This window comes from Melospiza melodia, chromosome 8, assembly GCF_035770615.1.
Source record: "Melospiza melodia melodia isolate bMelMel2 chromosome 8, bMelMel2.pri, whole genome shotgun sequence".
Classification (NCBI taxonomy): domain Eukaryota; kingdom Metazoa; phylum Chordata; class Aves; order Passeriformes; family Passerellidae; genus Melospiza; species Melospiza melodia.
The window spans coordinates 29,864,568-29,884,679 of record NC_086201.1 but is presented as its reverse complement, the minus strand read 5'-3'; the positions used below and the strand labels follow the sequence as shown (position 1 = coordinate 29,884,679).

The following is a 20,112-nucleotide window of genomic DNA, read 5'->3' as shown; positions in this document are numbered from 1 at the left end:
CAGGATGCTTCCTAGGGCTGCAGGAAAAAAAGCAGGATTTTCTATTTGCTAAGCAGGAGAGTGTTTTTTGAGGCAGAGACATGGAACACTATTTGCTGAACATTTTTTCATGTAAAATCATAAGAGCAGCAGTCTGCCCTTCCATGCCCCAGGAAAGCCCCACAACCAGCACAGCCCTGTTGTGGTTTCATTTGTGAGACGAAGAAGTCACTGGAGTTTTGAACAGAGCAAATCAGTGCTCTGCCACTGTCTGGGAACAGCACATTCTGCAAATCCCAAAGATACATCCTATTTATAAATTAAAAAGAAAGGAGAAAAGCAACTCATTGTATATTCCTGTCTGCATAGGACTAAAGTTGTGATGATCATTGTTCCTCTAATAAGATTATAGAGTTTTGTTTTCTAAGTATCCAACTTTACCTGTGGTCTGGGCTTGTTATTTCTGAAATAGCTGTGAATAATTTTAAGGACCCCTTTTGAACCACTATCTGTGTTTTAAAAATGAGGAATAATTGGTTTGCATTGTTTCATTTTGATGGAAAACGTATTTTTTGCAGCCAGCTAAGACAAGATGAACTACAGTTTTTTGGGGCATGTTATTCTCATGGTGTAGCAGCATAACCAAGGGATTTCTTGCTCTGCAGAAAAAGATTTCATTTATGTAAAATTTGATCAAAGCTGAACTGAACATGTGTGTCTTGCAAGTGAACTTGCCTGAGTTTCACACACATTCTGTATTAGGTACAGAAACAAATTCATTTTTCTGTGAAAATATTGAGTGTCTCTATATTTCAGTGCAGAAAAGGAATGACTATTTTCTCCTGCTCCCTTTTTCCTCCCTGTCCCAGCAGCCCTTCATTTCCACACATACGCAAAAGCTCAGAGATGCAATTCAAATCTGCTTCTGAATAGATAAAACAGTGAACTGGGATTTTAAATAATTTTGTGCCCTCCAGTTAAACTCTGACAGAAGCCAGGCATGGCAAATCAGTTTGCTCCTGTCTTCCCTTTTAGTTCAGCTGTCTGACCCCTTGCTGCTCCATTTGAACCAGAAAAGTGGAATAAATCCCAAATTTTACAAGCCCAGCCTCAGGGACTGGGAAGCTTCAGAAGGTCTGTGGAGAAAAATGAGGAGTTTGCCATCAGCATTTCTGCTGTGCTGTGAAGCTGCCTTTCCCCTGGGGTCTGCAGGCTCCTCCAGTGCATTTGGGATGGCAGTTCAGGGAAAAACCTGCAGCTTCTGATGCAGAATTTGGCTACCAGGAAACTTCAGCCTATAGTTTTGCAGTAAGAACACAGAATGTAAGGACTTGGCTGGTTTAGGTAGTCATTAAATCAAGCATGCAATTGCTGATTCATCCTAGCAAATAAACATCTAATTAAATCTGATTTTTGGTGAAACAATAGAAAACACTTCCTGTATTTCCCTTCAAGGATATCATAGCCCAATAGAATTGTTTATTTTGTGAACAGAAATGCCTTTTCCCTGAAGAAACCTGAAATCTTTGCAGTGCAGGTGGCAGCAGACTGACTTGGGGTAGGTGTGTGGGAGGCCTGTCCGTGTCCATGTCCTCCTGTGTGACTGTGTAGGAGCTGTGTCTGCCTGGGGTAACCCAGCCTGGTGGTTGGGGTGACAGACTCATCTGGTTGGTGCTGTGGGACTGGGATCCACTGGTTCCTGCTGGTCTGAACCCACAGAGTGTCAGCATGAGGGAGGAGGTGGCGATGGTTGTGTGCCATCCAGCTGGCTGATGTAATGTCAAGCAAATGGGACTAGTCAAAAGGGAATGCAAGCCAAGCTGGAAAGCAAGGAGGTACTTGCTTCCCTGCCCCACCTCGATTTATGTGCATCTTCACTTCAATGGCATGAACCTGCTCCAAAGAGGAGTTTGCTGTTTTGTTCCCTTCTTTAGATGATGCCAGGAGCGCTGTTGGTGTGCAGCCGCAGGTGGTTACGGTGGCTACAGTGGCACTGGCACACGCCAGCTCAGCTTGGTGTGCCCTGAGCTCCCAGCCCAACCTGCTGCTCCATGGAAAATGGGACAGGGGGACAGGGGATGGGCCTGTGGGCTTGGTTATTTGCAGCACCAGGGCTCTGCCTGCTGCTCCCTGCATTCCTTGGAGGACCCAGCCTTGAGGCCATGCCCAGGCCACTCTCCTCAGTCTCTGCTGGGTGTGTTGCACTGCCAGCTGGCAGCACTGAGCTCTGGGATGGGATGTGGCCATGCTTGTCAGGCTTGCTGAAACTCACAGGGAGACTTGATTTTGTAGTCTGGATTGTGGCATGGCCATCCTCAGCTGCAGAGATCCTGCTTTGCACTGGTTGAAGGAAAATAAGGCAACAGCTGGGTCGCAGGCTCCTGGTAAAAGGCACTTCTTGTTTTCCATCACGTTAATGTGAGCTCTAACAAGATGTCTTAGATGTTGTTGAAATAGGCAGAAAATCAATGGCTGCAGTTTTGGCTGTTCTGTACAGTGCTGGGGAAAAATTACTGGTGGTTTAAAATTTTTTAAAATTTTTATAGAGTAAAAGGAAGTGCCCAAAACTGATAAAACCTCCTTTGGAGTGGAAATATGTGCCATCCTGTGAGAGGGAAAAGGACCAGATTTTGGTGAGCTGGGAGGCTGTGCAGGCACAGTGTTTTGGAAGAAGCATTGTCTGAACCTCTCTGTAGGGAGGTTTTGGAGTTGAAGTTCTTTGAACACACCTTTAGATCTGCCTCAGTCTGAGAAAGACAAGATTTTCAGCAAGAACTTTTTTCTTTTTGTCCAGACCTCAGCTTATTGATCTGAGACAAATCTTCTGCTAAACCTGCAGGGTGTACATGAACATCAGAGGTTATATTATATTCCCAGTCTATCAGAAAATAAATCTCTCTGACTTAATATTAGCCTGTGTACTGAAGTGTCCTACTCATGAAAATTAAGAGGCTTTGTCCTGTTCCCCCCCCCACCTTTTTCTCTGTCCTTTTCCTTCTGTAAAGGATGACTGCTTCTTACAAATCCAATGGGCTGATTTGCACAGCTTTGGGCTTTATTCTGCATCTAATAATGTCCCAGTGGCTCATGTGAATGACAAAGTGGGGAGGCCTGTGCAGGAGGTACCCTTCTGCTGAGTGTGTTACCACACAGTGTTGCTGATAAAACAGGGTCCTGTGCTCACCAGGAAAATAAAAATGGGGGATATGAATAGGAGCAAAGGCTTTCCATCTGTCTTAGCACACCTCTTTATCCTGGTGTTTAAATTTGTTTTATTTTTTCCCCCTGATTGGCATGTTTGAAAGAGCAGCTGCTTGCCTGCCAAGGTCCATCCTAGCTGATGCTCCATCGATTCAGCTGTTACTTTATTCACTCCAGTGGCAGGCTAATCAACCTTTTCTTTTCAAGTGTGTCAAAGCTCTGAACATGAGACAGTTTGTAATTATGGAAAATGGGAGTACACTTTTTATCCTTAGGGCAATTAAATGATTCTGCACTATGAGCTAATGCTATAAATAATCTCTTAGAGTTGTTTTTCCTGAATGGTGAATTTTCCACTGAGCTTCAATGGGTGGGGGAATATATATAGCAAATAGTGATGATTTACAACATAAAGCCTCAAAGCACTTTATAAAATCTGCTTTGACTCTTCCTAGCTCAGGTTGTTAGGGTTTTCATACTGAAACAAAATGTAATTCTGATGCTTTCCCACTGCGTGTCATGAAAGAATGAAATAATTTCTTTGCTGTTACAACAACAATACAAGTGCTGCTATTGAGCACTTGTATGCATTCAGAAAGAGAAGGAAGGAAATTAAATTATGCTTTTAAGTAAACTTGAAGTAATTAAATTATATTTTATGTAAAACTTATATTAAAAGTGCATGCACAATTTATGTATTACTGCTATTCTTTCTAGTCTAGCATGGTATAGAGGTTTTGATAAGCATTGGCCTTTAGCATCCTGCCAGTGTGTTTAGACATGCTTGGGCAGAAATGAGCCCTGGTACCAGGACTCTGCTTCATGAGGGATTGGAACAGTCAAGAAAATAGGTTTTCCTCATTTCCATAGCCAAGATTAAGCCATAGATGTTCTGAAATGGGGAGCCATGATCTCTGAATCAAAGCAACAGCTGGTGAACAAGTGAATTGACTCTATTAGGGCAGGAGAAGAGCAATTTGAGAGAATTTTAAAATAGTGTTAACGAGTTACTTTTAATTGAGAATGCTAAGAAAAATGAAAGGAAGCATGAAAATGATACCACAAATAAGTACCAGTATACTGGCAAATACTGATCCTGGTGAGTTTGGCTTGAAGGAAAAAGGTGGTAGAAAAGCTGTGAAGTGAGTTTCTGACTTATAAGAATGAGATTTTTATGGCTATTATAATTGTGGGTGCAATCTGTAGCGTTCAAATGCTGCACTGGCTGCTTGTTTCAGAGTGAGCAGGGCTCTTCCTGAGCCCAGAGACACAGAGATGTTTAACACAGAGATGCTGTTGGGATGCTGCAAAGTGCCAGAGCCCTTTGGAAGTCTCCCTTGGAGGGCTGTGCTGTTTCCCTTTGTTCAGTTTTTGGGTTAGGACTTTGTGACAGATCTGGCCATCTGGAGCTTGTGGCTAGAAAGAAGCAGAGCCTTCTTACTGAGCCAGGTGTGGGCGGCCTTTCGATTTCAAATTGCTTCTATACTTAAGTCTCAGCTAAAAGAGAGCTCCAGTGAAGATTTCTGTGTTTGTTGTGGTAAGAGGATGTCATCTTCCTCCAGGAAAACCTAAAAATCAAAGGAGAGCTTATTATAAGGTATGGTAACTGACAGTGCTGACGCACTCATCAGCTAATTGGAAACACATGGTTCATAACTGCTTTTTAAACTATTCTGAAATTTTACTTGGGCTCTGTAATTGGGAGGTGGCTCAAAGAGAGGTATGTGGTTTAAATCCATGGTTGCCAGTGTGGCTTCACAGAGCCATGTCTCTTCATGTTGCTAAAAGGAAAAGGCGAGGATTCTTTATGGTCTCTAAACCATTAATATGTGTTAAACTTAAATGACCTTAAATGAAATTATTTTTTAAACAAATAGGCAATAGCATGGAATTCTGTCTTATTTATCAGATAGAGTTTGAACTAAAAGACTCAAAGTTTGTTTTTGTTTGGGTTTTCTGTTACTGAAAAGATTATTAAGGATGTTGATAATAGGAAGGACTGTGAGGTGTAATGTGTCATGAAAGTCAACATGACATCTGAATACATGCATCTTTTTCTTTGAGATAAAGATCTTTGTTCAGACTGACAGAAATGTGCTATTGCTCTTTTGCAGTGCCAGAAAGACAAGTCTTAGCTGTTTAAAAAGACTCTTGGTTAATCCTCCTCCAATTGGATTGTTGGAGCAGTGGTTGAAACATCAGTGATAGATTTTACAACACTTCTACTGGGTCACTTTTGATAAGTATTTATGCAAAACTTCTTTTGAAATGAGTTGACTTATTTTTTCTTTTGTCTATAGTAGATAATATTTGATGCCGTAGTAGGGTATTATTAGGCTTTGTGGGTTGTGCAGATTCAAGAAAATGGCAGGAAAATTCTGACTAGATTGGATTAAACCAGAACTGGATGAAATCCCCCTCTGTCCTCCAACTTCAGAAACCTCATTGCAATATTAGGCTCTCAGTTTTTCTGTGGAGGAAGGAGAAAAAGCATGATTTGGTGTCTTTAAGTATGTAGTGCAGGCAGAGTTAATAAATACATCAAGCAGTAAAATACATTTTGACAGGGGCTGTTGAGAAACTTAAATTCAGTATATTAGAAAAGATGAATGGGTACTAAGCTGATTAACTCATAACTCAGTCTATCAACAGAGAATACTTCCTCTGTGCTTGACACTGATTTCATTTTCCAGTGTGAAACTACTGCCAAGAAAATAGTTTCAAAAGTGAAAAACTAGTTGATGGCCAAGATTGTTTGAAGGACAAGAGGCACAGAATGAGCCATGCGGTCTGTAAATTTGAAAAGCGTCTCAGAGTCTTATCTTCTTGCTGAAAGACAGTTTCCCTCAAGTCAAACCTGTGGAAATCACAGCAGTATTGTTAAAGTTTGTCTCATGTGGCCCATGAATGCTCAGGGAAGTTTATTTCTTTCATCTGCATCCTGTTGCTTTTAATTTTTTTTTTTTTTTTTTTTTTTTTTTTTTTTTTTTTTTTTTTTTTTTTTTTGCAAAAAGGAAGGCAATCTGTGCTGGAATAAGCTTTTCTGAGTGCTGTTGTACTTTTCAAATTGCAAGTATATCTGCAGCAACATTCAACAAATATTATTAATTTCCTAAATATGTCCTGTAACAGAGTCTGGTAAAGTGTTACTGCTACTGTAGTTTGGATTCCAAACAGTGAAATGGGTGCCAGAAATTGTGTCATGGTCTCTCAGCAGCAGCAGAATATTTTATATTTTTCTTGCTAGCTCTCCAGCATGTTGGCCACATCACAATGTGACTTTGTTGTAATGCTAAAACCATTACAGCCTGCTACTCTCTTGTAAACACATTTTCACCTCCAGCTGAACTACTGAGTTCAAATGCTTCAGTCAGCACAGCAGCATTAAGGTTTGGGCACAGATTTCAGCCCTGCTCGGGTTGGATGGGATGTGCATCAAAAGGAGTCAATGACCTTTGATCACGGGCGTTAAGGGGATCGTCCAGCCATCTGTGCAGAGAGGAGAATTGTCATTTAGTGCCTTGGACAAAACGGGCTGGGGAAAAGCAGGGAGAGAGGTGGAGCCCTGGGTGGGTCACTGAGCTGGGCAGGCAGATTGCTGCGGGAGAGAAGATGGGAGGGACACAAAAAGTGGGAAACCATGGCCTGAGCATCCTTGTCAGGCCCTGGAGAGGGAGGAGAGGGTGTCAGTGCTCAGGAGCAAAGGAGCTGGGAGCTGTTTCAGTTCCCCATTTTCCAAATCTTCCAGAATGCCCTCACTTGGTTGCCTGGGTCTCTTGCAGCGGGTGGCTGGGCTGGTAACATGATGTGACCATAAAGCCAAACAGGCAAACAAAACCCAAATAAGCAAATGTGAGGTGAGTCTAATACAGGTGAGGGATGAGGAAGTAGAAAAAATGGTGTTGCACATGCACCTCATGGTAAATTGGAGATAACTTGTCATGCTCTTCATAAACTTTTTGGGAAGGGAAGCCTGAAGCTAAGGGACAGTGGTGGCAATAAGTATTTTATATTTACATTTATATTTATATATAATTTTATATAATATTTATATAATTATTTATATAAATATCAATTATAAATTATATATTCATCTATCATAGTTATATAATTATTATAATATATAATTATTATAATGAAAATTTTATTTTATATAATTTATATATAATTATATTTTATATATTTGTCTTTTTAATATTTATATATAATTAATATATATTTATCTATAAAATATATACAATTAATATATATTTATTATTAATTATTTATATATATTTATACTTATACATATATAAATATAAATATACTTATAAATATATAAATGAATATATTTATACTTATAAATAAGATTTTTTATGACTGATTTTAGTAGATGTAGGTTTAATATTTGAAGCTTTCAAACTGCAGCAGTAGGAGCCTCTAGACAAGGCCCTGAGTGGCTCTCACTGCCTGCATTGTGTTGTTCCTGCTTCCCATCGCTGGTGTCATGACAAAGAGCTTGCTCTTCTATAAAGGAGCCTGTGAAAAAAAGCGCCCTATAGCTGTGCTGTCCAAAACAAACACTTGATCTGTTTGCTGTTATCAGCTGAATGTGAAACTCCTAAACTCTTGTAGAATAAAGAATCAGGTTTCTAAAAAGTGCACTGAACCTGCAATGATTCTGCATCTTATGTTGACCTGAGAGTTCATTTCTGTTTTTCATACATGGTTTGTTTGCTGTAAACAATATCTACTTTTGGAGATATATAAACACTAAATATTTTACTAGATGCAGTAATCTAACAAAGGTCTTGGTCTGTTGAACAGCTGTTTATTTCATGTAAAAATATGCTGTGTTTGGATATAATTTTTTTAATTGGATTATGCATTTGTGCCTTTTTATTTGGATTTTGCTTTTATGTCCTTTCTCAGATACTATTTGTTTAAGTTTTTCTGAGGGGAAAATGCTTAGTTTCAGAGTACTTCATTCCATTAATTGAAAAATGCAGTTGAAAGAAAAAACTTTGTTCTGCCTCAAAATTACTACTAAAGAGAACTAAATATAAGTAAACCATCTGCACTTCTCCAAAGTATATGTTGCTGCATGGCAGCAGAGCACATCTGGATTCAAATTGCAGCCCATGAGTTTCAGGGTCATGATATTCTGAGCCTCCAGGAAAAGGCATTTTTGGTACAGGAAATCTGTTGGTTCTTGTTATATTCTTTAGGCTCCCTACATGGCATCACACTTACTGGGATAAGAACAGAGTTAGTGGGAAATAATTCTGCATATTCATGCACAAGTCCAGCTCTACCCAAAGGCTTAAAATGCTCAGTGTTTTATAAAGTGAGATTTCTTCTTACTGAGTAGAAATTGTGGCTTATGGTGTAATTATTACTCAGGGTTCTCCTCTTTCCTTTATCTTAGAGTCATCTTCAAACAAACCATGCCCTGATGTTGTATTGACATTTTGTCAGTGGAGAATATGACATTTTGTTCAATGAAGAAAGATGGCTGCACTTCCCTAAAACTCTGTTATTTTGTTTTGACTTGGCTCTCTTTAGGAGAACTTCAAGATTATCTTTGCCTATTCCTGAAGGTGGTCTAAGTAATTCTCTGAGAAAAAGTATCCATTTTACTTCTGTGGGTCCTTAAATTCTGAAAAGCGAATGTTTCACTACTTGCGGAACATTAGCACTTGGAAAGTTTTGGGTTTTTGCTTTTGTTTTTTTTTTTCTTCCTGGGTGTGTGAAGGACAGCTTGTAATTATTATCAGTATTTGGTAGTTTGGTGGGTTTTTTTCCTAGTTCTCACTTGGCTCTTTCTTTCTTTGCAGCTTTGCTCTGTCTGATGAAGCCTACAGGTCTTTAAGGGACCAGGACAAAGACCAATGCATCCTTATCACAGGAGAGAGTGGAGCTGGGAAAACAGGTAAGGGGCAGTTAGGATCTGATTAAAAACCATTCAGGGCTGCTAGAGCCTTGCAGAGGGAAGCTGGAGTCAGTGACTGAGTTGAGAGATGTCAGTAATTCTCTGTGTCTGGCCACTGCAGAAAGTGAGTGCTGCCACACTTGTGGCTGCAGCTGTGAATTCACATAAAATAATGTTTTTTCACACTGTCACCACATTGAAATCCCATGTCCTGTTAGAACAGTGTCCTCATCAGTATCCAGAGTTGTACCAAAGTCATGCTGACTTGTCACAGAGTATTGCAAGGGCCAGAAAATGTTTAGGCTGTCCTGGTGGGAAACCTGAAGACATGGAAAACTGAATTCTCTGAGTTTTCTAGACTTAATGCTTCCACTTGTCTCTCAATAAACACATGCCTTTAAAAACTGGATTATACTATTTATCTAAGGAAAAGAAATAACTGTAGCCGATTACTTTAGAAATTTTTTCAGCCCTTTGCACACTGTACTCAGCTGCAGTGCTAAGATTGGCTTGTGTGCCAGAACACTGAGTTTCTTAGGCAAAGCTGAAATTTCCTTGAAAATGACTGCTGGTTATAAACTGGAAGATTAGAAACCAAGAGAGGATTGCATAACTGCAGTACATTTTAGGTAGACCTTAAAAAAGAAAGAAGCCAGTTATTTTCAAAGATAGCAATTTAAAACAGAGGTGACTTGCAAAAGAGACAGTGGGTAGGAAGGCATGCATCTGTTTCCAAGTAATTTGAGAGATTTTTCCTTTGCATCTGAGAATATGTGGGGCTTTAAGTGCCTATTCTTGAGTGCAAGACTCAAAGCAGGTAACAAGAAGTTGCTTTCCAAGACTTTGGAAGCATATAAAAGTATATCAAGTGTAGGCATCATCTTTAGTGCTCTTAGATTAGTGGCCCCCAATTAACAAGTCTTGAAGTCTTGTAATATAATCCTTACTTGCAGTTCAATGACAGGAAAACCTGTTCAGTAGAAGTGTAGTTTAAAAACCCCAATTTCTTATTAATAGGACTCTGAAGTTCTGTCTAGAAGCTCAGACTTTAGCAAAGAGTCCTGGATTTGTGGTGTTACATGTCTTGGTTTCCTCAAAAATTGTGAATTATAATGCACCTCATACAACTGAGGCACACATATTATTGATTTATTCATTTGAAAGGTGAATCAGAGGTTGAGTAGTTGAACTTCTCTATATGTAAATAGTAGATTTAGATTTGTATAAAGATTTGGAGCGTTCTGTAAATTTTATAGCCATATGGGAAGCAATATTAATTATTCCTTTTTTATAAAGTTAAGTACAAGATAGGGAGTGGAGAGGGTAGGAAGTTCCTGGAGTTAAGGAAACAAACTTCTTACTACAGATACACTACATGACTGTGTTTTAAAATTTTGGTAGCCAGAATATTTGACATTTTTGCCCTGGAAGAACTGAAACTGAGCTGTCATCAGTTGAATCTTTTTATTTGCTTCCAATTTTGTCCTTGTTTCTCTGCATGTTTTTAATGTTAACTGAGAGTTACATCGGGCAGGAAAACATGGTGCATCACCAGAATAAGGGGTGTATTTAAATGTTTTGAAATGTTAGGGTGATAACTCCCTTCCTGATGTCTCTTTTGGGGCAAACAGAGTTGCTAATAAGAGAAAAGGCTTTTATTTTCTTTTGCTGATACTCAAAGGCTATATTGAAGTCATTGTGTGTAAACTATTATAATAGCTTTTTTGCTGCTTCAGTGCATGTTTCTCTCAGTGATTGAGTGCCTGTGCTTAAAGATGCCAACTGTTTTAGGAAATATTTCAAATTAAATAATTGGGTAATTCCAAGCTCTGAAGGGAACAGAGTGAAAAATGAGAGCTGGGATTGAGGCACAAATAAAGGAGATGGGAGCCTCCTGAGCTTACCTAAAGTTTGTGCTCCCTGATTGCTTCCTGTGTGGCAGGTTTGCTCATTTTCCTCTACACATGGCATAGTAATATAATGCTAACAAACAAATTTGGTTAAACAGGAAAGATCAAAATCCAAGGGATAACGTCTCATCTGTCAGTTTTTTCCTGAAATGAGACACTTAAATTTGTAACAGATCTCTGAAAATCTGTTCCAAATATAATGATTTTTTTTTTTATGACCACAGTCTGGAATTGATAGGGTTTCCAGCTGTTAGTAATTACATTATATATCAGCCTATATTGCTTGAAATTTCACTATCTTGCATTGTAGTAACCATCACGGACTCTCTGTATAAACCAAATCATTTTCCAGCTGCTTTTCCTGACCAGCAACAACAGAAGGGTTGGATGGATTATCTAATCTTTGTTTCTGTCATGGGTGATTGACACCCATATGAACCCAGCTTTGAAAATCCAAAAATTGTTCCTAACTTTCTTAAAAGCAACTGCAAACTAGTTTTATTGTTTAAATGAATGCTTCACTTTTTCTGTTGGTTTTACTTTCAGACTGCAGCACATTAGGTGATGTTGCAGTTACTCAGCTGCTTGTAGAGCAGAGCTGTAATTACATGTGTATAAGTGTTGTATTTTGCACTTGTTGTGTATTACTGATATAAACTGATTGAATTTTGTGTCTTTAAACTGCCTGGGCCTGTTTATTTTCAGGCTAGATTAAGACATGTCCAATGTGTCAGCAGGGGATAATGTTCTTCCCTTGAAGAATGCCTCTTACTGAGGCTAAAAAGGAGCAGGTAATGTGCTGTATCCAGTGGTGACTTTTTTTTTAAGCTTGGGTAGAGGCTCTAGGTGTTTAAACCAAGAGAATTGCTGATGTAACGGCATGGGTCTCAGAGCAGGGTGTGCTCCTTCTGCATTTCCAGATGGTACAACAGTGCAGGAGAAAACTGAAGTGAATGTGCTCACAGTTCCTGTCTGGCATTGAGAAAATGTGATGGGGATTTAGTCTGTAAAGTCACATCACAGCCTTTTTGCCAATGCTTATCGCTGTTTTATTTGGCTCTCCCCCACAGAGGCAAGCAAACTTGTCATGTCATATGTAGCTGCTGTGTGTGGAAAAGGGGCAGAGGTTAATCAAGTAAAAGAGCAACTTTTGCAGTCAAATCCAGTCCTTGAAGGTAAGAATCTCACTGACTATGTGCCAGCATATTACTTGTGTGTGCATTGGTGTTCCAGCTGAGCTGGTTTGGAAAACTCTGTCTGGTGATGTTTCATTGTTGTTTGGTGTCCAAAACCATAGGAGATGCTTTATGTGAATACATCTGTAGGACTTTATTCAGAAGAAAATGGTTTCCCTCACTTAGGAAGAGCTCAGGAAGTTAGGTCATGCTTCCCAACCTCCTGCTGCTGCTCTCAGAGGGGCTTACCCTTTCTCAACCCTGCCTTGATGATGCTTGTCTGTATCAAAAGACTTGACTTCACTTCAGTCCCTCTGATTCATTTCCTTCCAAATCATATTTTTATAGTCTCTAGTAAACAAACAAGCTCTGTAAGGCATTAGTTCTCTTTTCGTAAAAAAAAAAGGGTGAAGGAATGGATGTTAGGAAAAAACTAAGGCAATCCATATGCATGCCTGTTGTTCCCTGAGACTTATTGTTTCTTGGGTCTGGTGATTGTTGGCCTGCTCTTCCTGACAACTGCCATTCCTGCTCTCCCATGAAGGCTTTTCTTTTTTTAATTAGTGATTTTAATTTAAAGATGTTGGCTGCCAGAAACAGAATTAATTTTTTTTTTTTAAATCCCGGAGATAGGATTTATGATCCTCAAAGCTTGCAGTTCTCTCCCATTGTCTAATAATTGCCTTCAGAAGTTCCTCAGTTGGCACTGACTTATTTAGATCTATTGTGTCCATTCCTGGCTCAGTCTTACCCAGAATTTTCAAAGCTGTTGTGGTGCTGAGACAAAGTCACTTGTCAGAAGATAATTTTGCTTTATGTCCAGATCATATGTGGTATTTGTAAAGACTGTTGAGTGTCAACATTATGTTTATTGCCTTGCTTATAGGTGATGAATTGGAACCTATAGGGGGCAAGGACTCTGCAAGTGAAAACAGAGGGAAAAGTATAAAAAAAAAAAAAAAAGGAAAGGGAATGCATGAAATTGGGCAGAGAGCAGTGGGGAAGTGGATGGTTAAAGCGTGGTCTTTGTACACAAACCAGAAATTGTAAGCAAAGACTTATAAAGAAGGGATGAAATGTTGACATTTAAGAATAATAGAAGTGCTGGATAAGCCTTTCTTTGATGATCAGCTGTGTTCCCCTTCAAGCTGAATGGGGGGATTGCAGCCCTGCATTGTTTTGGGTTCACAGAGAAGAGCTGTGTTGTTTTATCACTGTTCTGGAAGCAGATTTCAGATCCAGACAGAAATGGCATGGTGGGTACTGAGGCTTTTCTTGCCAAAGCTAGATTGTTCCCCAGGGACTGCCAAATGAGTTTGATTTCTTATTGGTTTGTGAAGCTTTGTTTTAATGCAAGAGGAATCAGCTGAGCTTACTGAAGATTGCCTTATCGTTTTATGATGATAAATGATGATTGCCTTATCATTTCAAGGTACTATTTGTTCTACTTGATGGGCTGGTAATGCCTGTTGAGCTTTTTTGGAAGGTTGGACACAGGGTTATTCTGTAAGGAATAAAAACTGAGCAAGCCTGGCTGCTTATGTATGTTTTAGAAAGAAATTAAGCATTTGTGGTGAGATTTATTTTTCTTTGGTTATGTAGTTCTGTTTCAGTCAAACTGCAGTGCAAGAAAATGACATAAATGTTACATATGCATAATTTATCTTATGGGATTATTTTTATTAAACTACAGTTGCTACTGTAAATTAACTTTTAGAAACAATGAACTTTAGGGAAAACCAAGGAATGTGCCTCATGCTTTATAATGGAACATTTGTGCTTGGCTCCATGCAGTTATAAATGACTTTACTGTTCAGCACAGTGTTTAAGAAAATGCAGCTCAGAGATTTGGTTGTTGAAAAGATGATTTATTGCAGGGCATAAAGATTTAAAAACAATTCTTTCACTTATCCTGGCCTTTAGGATCAACAAACTTTTCATTTTGGCTCTAGTTCTTTGGTCAAGAATAAGTCTACTCATGCAAGTGTGTGGAAGCCTTAAGGCATGTCTTTATTTCTGTCCAAAAAACGTTGACTTGACTTGATCTTCGAGTATATATATGCTGTGTAAATAAATACTGGGATAAATAAAGTCTCTTGTTGGAAGCAGGAGTGCTGTACCTAATGATGGAGGGGACACTCCTGCTTGGCTCCATGTGCTTGGACAATGTGGGAGTTTGAGAGCTTGAGTTGTCCTCCTGCCTGAGTTCTTGTCCTGCCCATGCTCTGAGATGGTGGCTGTCCATCTGAATGTCACCCTGGGCAGTCCTTTCTCAGAGAATTTCCATTGTCATTAAACTTGAGCTAAAGAAATTTAAACTAAACTAATCAGAAAGCTAGTTTAGGTCAGGCTGAAGACAAATTTCCATTGTGAACTGATTTCAGCTCAATAGTATTCAGCTTGAGGTAGGATTAATGAGTTGATATGGTGTAAATAAATCCATTTCAAAGCACTGATTAAACTGTCCTATGCAAACAATTTTTAAGTGTCATTCTGTAATTTCCTGACTTCTGGCCTCCAGCTTTTAATGTATTCTGGGACCTAGGATTCATTTTTCTCTGAAATGAAGAAGAAGTATTCCGTCTATTTAAAGTTATTTGGATAATAAAGTTATAAATTTGTTGATTCAAACCCCAAAGATATATACTTAATATGGGTACAGTTTTGTTTTGGAACCATTTCCTCTTGTATATTTTTCTTTAGCTTTTTTAAACAAGGAAGGTGTTGAGACAAAACCTCTTTGGACTTCTGCAGATTTTTGGTATTTGTGATCATGTCTGGCACACTCTGTCCCCAGGGACTGATGCCCATACAATGAGCAGGACATTGTTTCTCAGAAGTCTGTAATTCCTTTAAATATACAAGCAGGCCTAGATATTTTAGCATTTAAATATTTCTTTTTACTGATAGATTTGCTTGTTGTATTTGTTTTCTCTCTTTCTCCAGCTTTTGGAAATGCCAAAACTATGCGGAATGACAACTCCTCTAGATTTGTAAGTATTTCCTTCAGTCCTTTTGAAGGAGCGTGCTTTGCTTTTGGGTATTTCTGTTTTACCATATATCAACCATCAAGGCATCCATAAAGAGGGAAGGAATAATTTTGGGGACTTTCTTGTAGCTGTCTGGAGACTGTTTGAAGAAGGTGAACACCTACAGCAACAGTCAGTATTTAATTTGTACACAGGAGCATGTTCTCCTTCCCCAGTGTGTTAGTAGGGCACTGTTAGTGATGCCTCTTCAAAGATGTTTCACCTCCTGGCCAGAAATCTTGTTGGTTTCTGATATGGGCATAGAGCTCAATTGAATATCAAAGCAGAGGCTAAAAAAGAAAAACAAAATTAGGATGTGGCAGCCTGTGACTGGATGAAAACATAATTACAGAGCAGCTGGGTTCTTTAATTTTCTGGCACTGGTGGCTTTAGTGTCAGAGACCATGTGTCCTGCAACTGGTCTGCTTAGCAAGTAGATATTTCCATGTGATCTTGTTTTCCATTCATATGTATATTTTTGGGGGTTAAAATGACTAGTTTAGGTTCCCATTTGTTTTCTATAACATTTCAAAATGTGTTTGCAACTTTAGTTTTTAATATGAATATTTGTAATGTTGTTTTTTTGCTTAAATTCTTTGTAACCAACTGGTTGAGTTCAACCTTTTTTGGGCACGGAATGGAATGAGAAATTACCAAAACTGACAGTTGAAAAACCAGAAAAGTTGATGCTAGAGTTGAGAGGTTCAGAAGTGTGAGTACTTATCAGAGTTTCTCCTGCTAAAATCAGAAAGCTGAATACAACTCTGTCACTTGCTCGCTTGTGTCCAGAAAAGCAATATTGTGAGATGTGCGAAGCTGACAAGAGAAGGAAAATCGATACACTGGGAGAATGCTGTGTTGTGAATTAAAGAAAATGGATGGAAGTTCTGGACATTGTGAGATTGGAGAGCGGCTTTTTCTTTCCGCTTGGGAGATTTTCTCCCCTTCCCTTCTAATTCTCAAGAGCTGATGATGTTCCACATGGCTGTGAAGGCTCCTTCTGCAGCTCATTGCCTCTGATTGTGAACAGAGCAAGGAGTCTTCATCACAAGGGCAGTGCCAAAATTTGGAGAACCTGTAGGGATTTTAAATTTTTTTTTTAAATAGAAAGGCTAGGAAGACTGCAATTATCAGACATGACACCGCAGAAATAATGAGCAGACAGCCCATAAGTCTTTCCAGGACAAAGTGGAACTAACAACTATTTTGCCTTTCAAGTCCTCGCTTATAAGCACTGAGCTAAAAATACTTTTGGAAACACCCAGCTGTCCCAGTCCTTGGGAAATGAAAATTTAATTATCTGGTTTACTTTCTTTCTCTCTGAAATTCGAATCAGCTCAGAATTAACCTTGAACAATACAGTGTAGGAAATAAAATAGCATTTAAGTAGAGTCAAGTCAATCTTGATGAAATACCCAGTAAATTAGTAAGATTCTTGGAGTAGGTCAGTGTAAAGTGCTTGGCTTTTTATGTTCTGTAATAAAAAGTAAAATGAAAAAAAAACAAAGCCCAATGAATGCAATGAAAAGGAAATATAAATGCAAGGCTTTTCAATGGATTGTTTTTGTCCCAGAATCTTAAGTTTGGGTTGGAAGGGACCTTAAAGACCATCTCATTCCAACCCCCTGCCATGGGCAGGGACACCTTCCACTGGACCAGGCTGCTCAGAGCCCTGTCCAGCCTGGCCTGCTTCTCTGGGCAGCCCATTTCAAGTGCCTCACCCTCCTCACAGTGAGCAATGTCCTCTGCTGAGTGTGTGCCAGAGGGTGGAATTTGGCTGAATCACTACCAGCAGCTTTTATCTTTATAAACTCCCTTGCCAAGGCGAGCAGCACTGCTGTTGCCTTTTCTGCACAGTCTGTCCGTTTTGTCACTGTTAAATGTGGCTGTTACTACATTAAGCACTTGTCAAATAAATTAAAACGATCCAAAGACCGCAGCGATCTTCTGTGATGTGGAAAAGTCAGGCAGGAGTCAAGGAAACGCGGCGGGATTGAAAAGGCTCGTGTGGTGACAGCCCGTTAATTGTTGCCTCTGGTCTCCCAAGTTCCAGGGGAAAGAGTTCAGTGGGAAAGATCCATCACTTGTACAAGGCAGGCACACGCTCACTCGGGGACAGGCGCCCCGCGATCGCTGCCAGCCCCTGCCTGGGGCCAGGCTCGCGGCTCTCCTTCAGCCGCCGCGCTTCGCACTCACACGGCTCCCAGGGAGAAAAGAAGATCATTTCTTCCTGCAAGATCATTTCTTCCTGCGTCGTAATTTCTTCTTGCATCCCTTCAGTAAATAAGCGTGGCCCTGCCTAAATGGCTGCAGGGATTGTTTGGTGTTCTTGGCACTCCGGTGGAAGTTGGTACAATGTGCGTTTTCTTCACAGAACCTTGGGAACCAAACAAGTCACTGGGTTGCTTTACAGACCTGACTAAAGCTGTTTCCAAAGAAGTCCCTGGCTGTGATAACGTCTTAGAAGACTTTGATAATTTTCTCTTTTGCAAAAATCTGACAGGAGATTCAGATCGCTCTTCTAACCTTTGAACCGACTAACTTAATGTCTTGAACTTCTGTTTTTCTTAAACAGAAATTATAATCTTAAAATCTCTTCCTTTCACAGGGAAAATACATGGATATTGAGTTTGATTTCAAGGGTGACCCACTTGGGGGAGTTATAAGCAACTGTGAGTATTACTTTTGGTATTACTTTATTCACAGATTAAATTGTTTTGTATGGAAAGGAAGATGGTTAAATTATTGAAAAGATCACCAGTGTTAGTCTAATAGAATCTCTCTCCATCATGTGATGAATTCTGCTTTTTAATTTTATTGCTGTTGTAAGGTACTGAATAATGTACCTTAGAGGAAGTGAAAACAGACTTGAAGAGGTAAGGATGAATATTGAATTTACTGCATTGTTTCAAAGGTACTGAGTGATGTGTGAGTCTGTATATTGTCTTTGAAGCTAGTGGCAGATGCATATGGATATCTGAGGGGCTTTTTTATTTTTGAATCCCTGGAATCAGATGTGTTACTAGGTTTGGTGGGTCATGTATTTATGGCAGATCCTGTAATTTGCAAGGGTGATAGAGAGTGTGCTGGAGATCACCATGAGACGAGTGTGTTTACTTGGAACCAAAGCTGTCTGTACAAATTTATACACCTCAAAAGTGTAGGAAAAGGTTTGTAATGAGAGAGGATGTACAGCTGTTGAGTTTGGGGAGGCAAAGGTGGCCTTGGAGCTTGTTTTATGACACCTGTAGCAATTCAGAAATTCTGACCAGCTCTCTGTTGGGAAGAAAAAGGCTGAGGACTGAATGGCAGCCCAGAATGCTTTGACTTGCTTTTCTTTTGAGGGTTTAAGTGCAGCTTTTAAAATAAATTCCTCCCCAGTGCTATATAAAGCCATATTTGTTTGGTTTTCTTATTTTTAAAAGGGGAGGAAGAGGGCAGTGAGTGACTATACTAGGTGTCACTGACCCAGCCTTGACCTCTCATTCCACGCAGCCAAATTCATTGCTGCTTCTAAAGATGTGACTTTTGACACCACTGGCATTTTGCTGGTTGTGAAATAATGAGACTCACCCAAGGTGAACTGTACTCTCCATATATAACATAAACATTTTAAAAACACCGTGAGGAATTTTGCACATAAATGTAGGTTTTGGCATTTTTCAGAGGGCACACATTTTTTCTCAACCAGATCACCTTTTGGAACTGTGCCTGAAGAGCCTAATTTTTGTGACAGGGTAGATCTTGAAACTCAAATCAGTCACTATATAAGTGTTTATGGCTATCTATTAGCTTTGACATTTGGCAGTTAACAAAATTAGAGGCCAGACATGATATATTCATAATAATTAAATGGGAGCAAGAGGGTTCTAAAAGGCTGTTATTTGTTTCTTTTTATTTCACATTCAAAATATATACATAAAAATGAGCCCTCCTTTGTAAGAGTGGACATTTAACAGCATGTCTTTGAAAGTACTGCACTGAGTCATGTAATTAAAATATTGTGTCATTTCAAAAGGCAATCCAAATAGTTGCTCTGTAGTTTATCTGCCCCATAAATCTCTGCATGGTGTAATTATAATATTACATGTAATTGTAGTGATGTGATGACATATGTATCAAAGGGCAGACATATTTTTGGATCCATCTAAAATATGCCTGTTTTAGGCATTCTTTCTGTCTTGTCACATGTAATAATTATCTAATAGCAAGGAGATTAATTTCAATGTAAGAATAAAGACCTGATGTGTAAGCAAGCCCTGCTGAGGAAAAGATGTTACTTGTTGAACTATTAAATGCCTCATCCTTGGCAGGGTATGTCACAGGCAAATACTGAGTTCCTGTAGCAGCATGTTAATACAGCTCATCTTTGACTAAGTGTTTGCAAAATTTGCTAGTCCATCCATCTCTCTTTTAAAGATGTTTAAAATTCTCTGCATTTTCAAAGCAAGTTGGTTGTGCTGCCTTAGATCTTTTCCACACATCTGCAGCATCGCATTGCAACACAAAAACTTCTTTTTCTGTGAGGCATCATCATTCTGAAGATATTGGGGACCTACATTCTTTTACACCCCTCAGAATTTACTCTGGTTTAAGTCAAAATCAGGATTTGTCTTCATAATTCATTAGGCTTGAAGTCAAGTAGTGCTGAAGTTTCCTATCCTTAAAAGGGAAAGTATGATTATGAAAATATTCATAAATATTCTTTGATTTCTGACCGTCTGTTGGTTTGGTATTAATATGATGTGAAGATGACATTATAATGCTTTATTTAAACTTTAGGAGTTGTTTCTGGCCAGCCTAATTTCCAAACATCACTTAAGGTAGTGGGCTTTGTGTGGCACAGCCTGAAGATGTATTTCATGGTGTGAGTGGCTCGGAGCAGACACAGCAAACACCTAGGTTGT

General features: G+C 39.2%; 1 protein-coding gene across 5 annotated transcripts in view; it reads left to right on the top strand.

The window, feature by feature from the left end:
* The window catches only part of MYO1B (myosin IB), a 107,575-nt gene that overhangs the window by 38,774 nt on the left and 48,689 nt on the right, over positions 1-20,112 (top strand). For all 5 annotated transcript variants that reach the window (XM_063162493.1, XM_063162492.1, XM_063162495.1 and 2 more), the window contains 4 exons: positions 8,997-9,091; positions 12,072-12,176; positions 15,123-15,169; positions 17,814-17,877. In XM_063162493.1, coding sequence (XP_063018563.1) covers positions 8,997-9,091; positions 12,072-12,176; positions 15,123-15,169; positions 17,814-17,877 — 311 coding nt within the window. The remainder of the gene's footprint in view (positions 1-8,996; positions 9,092-12,071; positions 12,177-15,122; positions 15,170-17,813; positions 17,878-20,112) is intronic.